General features: G+C 41.7%; 1 protein-coding gene across 1 annotated transcript in view; it reads left to right on the top strand.

Annotated features, from left to right (window-relative positions):
* Positions 1–8,535, top strand: part of nampt1 (nicotinamide phosphoribosyltransferase 1) — a 31,252-nt gene that overhangs the window by 387 nt on the left and 22,330 nt on the right. The window contains exon 2 of the mRNA XM_070900612.1: positions 8,031–8,187. Coding sequence (XP_070756713.1) covers positions 8,031–8,187 — 157 coding nt within the window. The remainder of the gene's footprint in view (positions 1–8,030; positions 8,188–8,535) is intronic.

Genomic DNA, 8,535 nt, shown 5'->3' with positions numbered 1-8,535 from the left:
CCTGTGCCCCAGCCCCCATCCCATACACACACACACACACGGCAGCCAGGGCCCCGGCCTCTCCCTCACCGGTCGTGCGGCGTTAACTGTCCGCTCCTGCCCCGCCCACAGCCCCGGGGCTCGGTGCTGAGCCAGGGATTTCACTGAAGGAGGAGGAGCTGGCGCCCGTCGGCATCCGCTTTCGGAAACCTCCGCTTGGCCATTTCGGGGGAAATTCAGTCTTTCAGCTCACTGAAACCTGTCCTGCTGCTTACCCACATCCCCTTCACCCTGTTCAGTGTTTGCCATAGTGTCCCCCGGATTGTTTGTTTCTTTTCAGTAGAAATTGCCTATCTCTTTTTTAAATTAAAACAGAAAATCAATTTGAAATACGTGCAATAGTTTTTTTTCTCTCTTCTCCTCCTTCCCCCCCCCCCCCCCCATTTAAATCATATTCCCTGGTAATTGTGAATAATCTGCCGGGGGAGAAATTGAAACCATTTACTGCAGATTGAGCATTTTTCCACCCGTCTGCACTTTAATCCTTGAGGTGGAAAAAACTGGGAAATGAAAGTGAAAACTCTGGATTTCCGAGAATCTGTGGGTACTTTTAAGCGGAGTGATTGACTAACCTTTTTTTAAAGAAAACAAATGTATACGTTGCCGCTATTTGCGCTATGCATTGTTTGAATAAACCAGCACTTGACACTGACACAAAACGAAAGTCATCCCATGAGTTTTATTGTGATATTTTCGCTTTTGGTTAATCTAGGGCGTCGCTGTTAAGAATGGGATAACTTTCCACTTTTTGTATTCTGTTTTGGCATTAAGCACGAGTCACTGCGCCCAGGGCTTGGGACACAAGCCCGTTAACTTGCCTCAGATCGTCCTTGTGACTTGGGTGAAACTGCAAAGTGTAAACCACCCGTTGTATCAAATGGATCAACCCCCTAGCTTTTCTATCTATTTTTTCCAGATAGGTTTTCTTTATCTGCCCATTTACATACTGGTTAGGTCTTAATTCTTCCTATTCCAACTATATTGTCTAACTAAAATTGTCAGTTTCAACCGAAAGGTGGCAGTGTTTCTCCGTATTATTTAGCAAGAATGAAACTGCTGTAAAGTTGATCACTGGAGATGCGACTGACTTTCCTGTTAACAAGACAGTGTGAAAGTGAAACGTTCAGGGTAAAAAGCGAATGAAGTTTATCAAGCCTGTATGGCTCATACTGGATTATAGCGTGATTATTTGGTCTGAGATGCATTGCTTTTAGAACCATAGAACCATAGAAAATAGGTGCAAGAGTAGGCCGTTCGGCCCTTTGAGCCTGCACCACCATTCAATAAGATCATGGCCGATCATTCCCTCAGTACCCCTTTCCTACTTTCTTTCAATACTCCTTGATCCCCTTAGCCGCAAGGGCCATATTTAACTCCCTCTTGAATATATCCAATGAACTGGCATCAACAACACTCTACGGCAGGGAATTCCACAGGTTAACAACTCTGAGTGAAGAAGTTTCTCCTCATCTCAGTCCTAAATGGCCTACCCCTTATCCTAAGACTGTGTCCCCTGGTTCTGGTCTTCCCCAACATCGGGAACATTCTACCCGCATCTAACCTGTCCCATCCCATCAGAATCTTGTATGTTTCTATGAGATCCCCTCTCATCCTTCTAAACTCCAGTGAATAAAGGCCCAGTTGATCCAGTCTCACCTCATATCACAGTCCAGCCATCCCTGGAATCAGTCTGGTGAACCTTCGCTGCACTCCCTCAATAGCAAGAATGTCCTTCCTCAAATTGGAGACCAAAACTGAACACACTATTCCAGGTGAGGTCTCAAGGCCCTGTACAACTGTAGTAAGACCTCCCTGCTCCTATACTCAAATCCCCTAGCTATGAAGGCCAACTTACCAATTGCTGCCTTCACTGCCTGCTGTACCTGTATGCCAACTTTCAATGACTGATGAACCATGACACCCAGGTCACGTTACACCTCCCCTTTTCCTAATCTGCCATTCAGATAATCTGTCTTCACGTTTTTGCCCACAAAGTGGATATCCTCACATTTATCCACATTATACTGCATCTGCCATGCAATTTGCCCACTCACCTAACCTGTCCAAGTCACCCTGCAGCCTCCTAGTGTATCCCTCACAGCTCAAACCGCCACCCAGTTTAGTGTCATCTGCAAACTTGGAGATAGTACCCTCAATTCCTTCATCCAAACCATTGATGTATATTGTAAATAGCTGGGATCCCAGCATTGAGCCCTGCGGCACTCCACTAGTCACTGCCCGCCATTCTGAAAAGGACCCGTTTATCCCGACTCTCTGCTTCCTGTCTGCCGACCAGTTCTCTATCCACGTCAGTATATTACCCCCAATACCATGTGCTTTGATTTTGCACACCAATCTCTTGTGTGGGACCTTGTCAAAAGCCTTTTGAAAGTCCAAATATACCACATTCACTGGTTCTCCCTTGCCAACTCTACTAGTTACATCCTCAAAAAAATTCCAGAAGATTTGTCAAGCATGATTTCCTCTTCATAAATCCATGCTGACTTGGACTGATCCTGTCACTACTTTCCAAAAGCGCTGCTATTTCATAATAATTGATTCCAACATTTTCCCCACTACTGATGTCAGGCTAACCGGTCTATAATTACCTGCTTTCTTTCTCCCTCCCTTTTTAAAAAGTGGTGTTACATTAGCTACCCTCCAGTCCATAGGAACTGATCCAGAGTTGATAGACTGTTGGAAAATGATCACCAATGCATCCACTATTTCTTGGGCCACTTCCTTAAGTACTCTGGGATGCAGACTATCAGGCCCCGGGGATTTATCGGCCTTCAATCCCATCAATTTCCCTAACACAATTTCCTGCTTTATAAGGATATCCTTCAGTTCCTCCTTCTCACTAGACCCTCGGTCCCCTCGTACTTTCGGAAGGTTATTTGTGTCTTCCTTCGTGAAAGCAGAACCCAAGTATTTATTTAATTGGTCTGCCATTTCTTTGTTCCCCATTATAAATTCACCTGAATCCGACTGCAAGGGACCTACGTTTGTCTTCACTAATCTTTTTCTCTTCACATATCTATAGAAGCTTTTGCAGTCAGTTTAAGATGCTTTCTGTTTAAAGCATCTTTCTTTTCTTTCCAATTCCCCCCACAAATCCAAATTGCTCATCAATTCACAAATGGCTGAAATGCATTCTTTGCTTGCCAGCCTTTTGATGTCCACTTGTACACCAGGCTTGATTACACACGTCCTGGTTTGTTACTGTGGCTTAACTGTGAAGGTTAAGTATCAGCTGTGACTCAGTGTTTAGCATACTGGCCTCTGAGTCAGAGGTTGTGGGTTCAAGTTCCACACAAAATCTAGGCTGACACTCCCTGTGCATTGCTGAGAAAGTACTGCACTGTCGGGGGTGCCATCATTTGGATGAGACATTAAACCGCAGCCCCATCTGCTCTCTCTCGAGGATGTAAAAGATCCCATAGCACTATTTTGAAGAACAGCAGGGGAGTTATCTCTGGTGTTCTGGCCAATATTTATCCCTCGATCAACATAGCCACACAGATTATCTGGTCATTATCACATTGATGTTTTTGGGAGTTTGCTGTGTGCAAATTGGCTGCTGCGCTTTCTACAATCCAGCGGTGACTACACTCCAAAACTACTTCATTGGGTGTAAAGCACTTTGAGACGTCTGGTTGTGAATGGTGCTATTTAAATGTGAGTCTTTTCTTTTTTGCAGTCGCTTGGGAGTTTATACTTCTAATTTTCATTCACTTTGGGTACAATATAAAATGTGAAAATAGTACAATTGGAAACAGTTTCACAATACAAGTACTGAAAATATTTTTTCTTGTCTAACATGGGTGGAATCTCATCCCCATACTTTCCAAACCAAGCTACTAAGAAATGTACACGAGCAGTTTCTAGTATCCAGTCGGATTCACATGGCATCCTACTGGGATTTAATCAGTCGAGATCACGGTTAAGCTTGTCCAACCAAAACTACCCTACTCATTACAAGGTTAACTGAAGGCGAGTGGGGCAATTTTCAGGTTTACTCCTGCAGATTCCACTGGTAACCAGCCTTTTTTTCTCAATCATCAGCAGTGTACTAGAATACTATGAAATCTGGCTCGGGTATTAGATGAGGGAGTTTGACACAGGATTAACTCTGTTTGAAACTTTCATTGCCTGGTGTGTTGTCTGGAAGTGCTTTGACGTCAGAGGCACTGCCAATCTTCTCCCCATTTCCTCTCCCACTCTTGGGAGGATGGTTTGTCAGACAAGTATGGGTTGGTAGTGGACAATAGGTACCAGGACTCCTCATGGGTGGCATGGTGAACAGCATACCAGAATTATGTGAGTGTATTGCCACCATGGACTCACGGCATGCTCCATGTGGTGAGTCCAGTAATTCGTATGGAACATCAACAGATCATATTGTTGTTCCCCCTGACTCTATGGGCACATAAACATGAAACTGACCTCCAGATAATGTTTTCCAGCAGGTTTCCTAAGTTGAGTTTCCTCACCAGCCATGTAACAAACATTTGCTTTTGGTGTCATAGAAGGACATACATTGGGCCCTTCTATGACACTATACACTCTATGCACTTGGAACTGTAGTTAGGACAGAATGTAGTTGGAATAAGAATAATTAAAACCTAACAATATGGTTACGTACGTAAATGGGCAGATAAAATAACATGAAAACCTAGCTGGAAAAAAAAACTGACTATAGGAAAGCTAGGGGAGTCGATCCATTTCACAACGGGTTGTTACACTCTACAATTCCACCTAAATCTGAACCTAATTCTGAACACATTAGTTAAAAACTAAAATGTCTAATGAAATGTCTTATCACTGAACGAAACTCATGGAATGACTTTCATTTTGTGTCTGAGCATCAAGTGCTGATCTATTCAAACAATTCATAGCGCAAATAAAATTGTATTCCTTTTAAAATGATGCACCTGTAACATATGCAATAGATAGCTGAAAGAATAACAGCAACATATATATATATTTATTTTTAAAAGATTAAATTAGTAAAAAGGCAACTTGAGTTACTTCACTCAAAAGCCCCCACAGAGATTTCACTTTCATTTTCCAGTTTTTTTTGCACCTCGAGGATCAAACCTGTAGTAAATGTTTCAATTTCTCCTGCCAGAATGATACCAGGCTTAATTGGCAGCAGCTCTGTAATCTAGCTCTCTTAATGGACTTTGGCAAAGAGACATGCCTGACCAGGCTTGTGCCCTCAGCGGGGTACCTAGTGACATTTTGTTGTAAGCTGGAACTGTCTTTACCTTCAAACGCACCCCTCCTTTTTTCTCTTCTCCCTCCTCTTTCCCCCCTTCCTCCCCAGCTACCCCACACACTTTTGCCATTTTTGCACTTCACAATTTGGTCCCACATTTTGCACTGAAGGAGCCCATCCATTGTATCCCTGAGTTCTGATTCAAGAAGGAAAACTCTTTGGACAGATTGAACCTGCAATCGACTTTTCTGCTGTTGAGAAAAGTTGTTGCCATTTGCTCCTCCTTTGGATGATCACAAAAGACTGTCCAAGCTGAAGTTGGCTGAATCAACAATTGGGACAGGTGCCAATCATTATATTTCAAGAACTCCTCTTTTTGCTGTACAAAGCTATAATACCACATTTGGAGGTGCCCACCACTGTAACCCACTGATTCAAGATGGTGAGTAGAGCGCATCAGACCTTCAGGTAAGTTTGCCAATAAGCAAATACCATTTCAAAAAGTAGCACTGCAATTCTTTTAGGAATGTCCATCCCTTATTGTGCTGTTCAATATACTGATGGAGACAATAGATAGGTGACTGGACAATCTTGTCTGACTTTTCCATCTGAAGAGCTGGGTTTGGTGAGGCTACCATTTCATGGATCATGGTGTTGGATTACATAGCTCTGAAGTCAAAGATTTGACCCTTCACTCCCATGGCTTCCAGCTTCTTGAGGTACTAGGTCAAAAGTCTTATGAAAATTAGTGAAAGCAATATAAACAGGTTTCCTCTGAAGCTTGCAACTCTGTAATCTTGCATAAAACTATAAAGTATCCTACATGTTCATGAGTTAAATACATCCTGTTCTTTTAATTACTTGTACCTCCAAAGTGTCTGACACCACGACAAGGGCCACTGATTTTATTGGTATTTTTTGGGGCTCACTGGAATTTCATTTCTGATTTTTTGAAAAAAATAATCCGAGTACAACTCTCTAAATAAATAGAATGTCGATCATCACCATTCTCCTCCCCAATCCTAGGCCTAGGTCAGCTTTAGGAATTTATCATGAATTGCATCCATGCCTGTTGCTGTACTATTAGCTAGGTGATTGTAGCATCAGCTGCTACTTTCTCAAAATGGTTCATTAATCTTAGGATCTGTAGAACATGCAGTCAGCTTGCCCTACATCTTACTGCCTATTGGGTCAGCTAGTAACTCTCCACTACTTTCTCCAAATCATGATGATTTAATCACAGGTCTTGATCATTGGTATTAGCCCAAAGGGACCCTTTGGACCCTAGTTTACAAAAGGATTCATGGTCAAGAAATGACGATACCAAAGAAGGGCGTTCAGAATTTAGTGCATGTGCAGCCTATTGCTGAAATCCTGAAGCTGCGGTTCACTACTTCTCCACCGGCTGCGTTGTGATCCCTAATAGAGCCGGCAATCTCTCAAATCAGGGAAACTGACAAACTACAGCTCTTCTGCAGTAATACTGCTGTTAAATTCCCCACTGAAAGTTAGGCCCAAAGAGATTAGGTGTAACTGGGGTTTTAATAGCATATTGGCTGCTAAATAAAGGTTATAGCCCTGAAAAACTAATTTTGATCAGTGTCAAATAATCAATTTTTTAAAAAAAATTAAAAATGTTAAACTAACATTTTTTTAAATTGTATGCATCTTTATTTCAGGCTTTCCTTTTCCCCATGAGAGCCTTAATCTTTGTTTTCTCAACATTTTTCTAAATTAGAAATTTAAGAACTTGCCTACTTCCTTCGCTGTCTAAGAATTCTGTGCTTTGATTGACTGCTTAGACAGCATGTTGACGTCATAGCAGCTTGCACTAGGGGATCCCGACTATACTCCGGTGATTTGAATTCCACGTTGAAAAACCCGAACTTCGTGCTTACTTCCGGGCCAGCGACAAACGCCTTTATTTCACTGCTGATTGCAAATTCTGCACCTATATTTTTATCTGATGTGCACGTTTTGTTTTTAAATCAAAGCAGTAAAAAGTTGTAGTGCCTGGGGCTGTGAAGGGCTCCTGATGTCTCAAAAAACATGAAGAAAAACATTGTAACTTGCCCAAAAAGGTATGGTCACCAGGGAGCACCAAACTATGTTGAACACATTTCACCCTGAGGTGGGCATTATAGTACAGGGAGAACCCAGCAGAGCTATATAGATAAGTATTTGCTACTTTTGGTTATAATGGAAACTTTCATTTCAATCATAACTGCTGTTGCCAACTTGCCATGATTTCTCTGTTTAGTTTTTAGATCGCTATAGCACAAGCCATATGTTTATATGCCAAATCAAGGTATTGATTTGCAAGATAAGTTTATACCTAGTACTGGCACATGGTTGGCATGCTATTTTGGTCTGATTAAATCTTGGCTTGAAATTGAAGGAGCTGCTGGTGATTGTGGACTTTGCTTCAGTTTCTTTTTGGCACCTGTGTTTTGCCTCCGACTTGGTGTAAAGTATGAAGTTGCATGGATTGGTAGCCCTGAATCCACAATATCCTCGAGCTCGGAAATTTATGTCATTAAAGAAATCACAAAGAAATCAGGAAAAGCCTAATACTGTTTTGAAATGTTTTCTACCAGCAATTTATTATATACTGGTGACGGTTGTCATAAGCTACTGTGGCTGTGTTCAATTGTGTTTTTGTGTATCTCACTTCCTTTAGTGCTACTTGGTGCATTGTAAAAAATATCACTTTTCAATTAGTCTTTGGGTATACTGTATTTACGGTGTTCCACTTTGTTCATTTACAAAGGTGACTCACTATCAGCAATACCCACCCAATACAAGCAAGGTATATTCTTACTTCGAATGTCGTGAGAAGAGGGCAGAAGATCTCAAATCCAAGAAGGTGCAGTATGAGGAAACTGTGTTCTATGGATTACAGTATATTTTGAAGAAATATTTAGCAGGTTTGTTTTAGAAACTTGATCTTGCTATTAAATGTGTGTATTCAGTAAAGCTGGTATTTGGATCACTTTTGGTATTGCTACCTATACTGTAACATATAATTGCTACTCAAGATTTCTTGATGCTCCTGCTCAATTATGTTCGATAAATGAGGAAAATAGAATCACCCAATCTGAGATGTATAGTTTCATCATAGGCAGTCCCTTGAAGCGAGGATAACTTGCTTCCACGCCAAAAAGAGATGAGTTCACAGGTGTTTCAATGAAGGACCTAATATTCCAGATCCCGAACTACATCGTGAAGGGTGGAAGATGCCTATGCTTGGATTTTTTTAAGGTAGGGTGGCCATT

The sequence above is a fragment of the Pristiophorus japonicus genome, chromosome 15 (genome assembly GCF_044704955.1).
Source record: "Pristiophorus japonicus isolate sPriJap1 chromosome 15, sPriJap1.hap1, whole genome shotgun sequence".
In the NCBI taxonomy this organism is placed as follows: Eukaryota; Metazoa; Chordata; class Chondrichthyes; family Pristiophoridae; genus Pristiophorus; species Pristiophorus japonicus.
The sequence above is the reverse complement of the archived record's forward strand: the minus strand, read 5'-3'. Positions and strand labels throughout refer to the sequence as shown.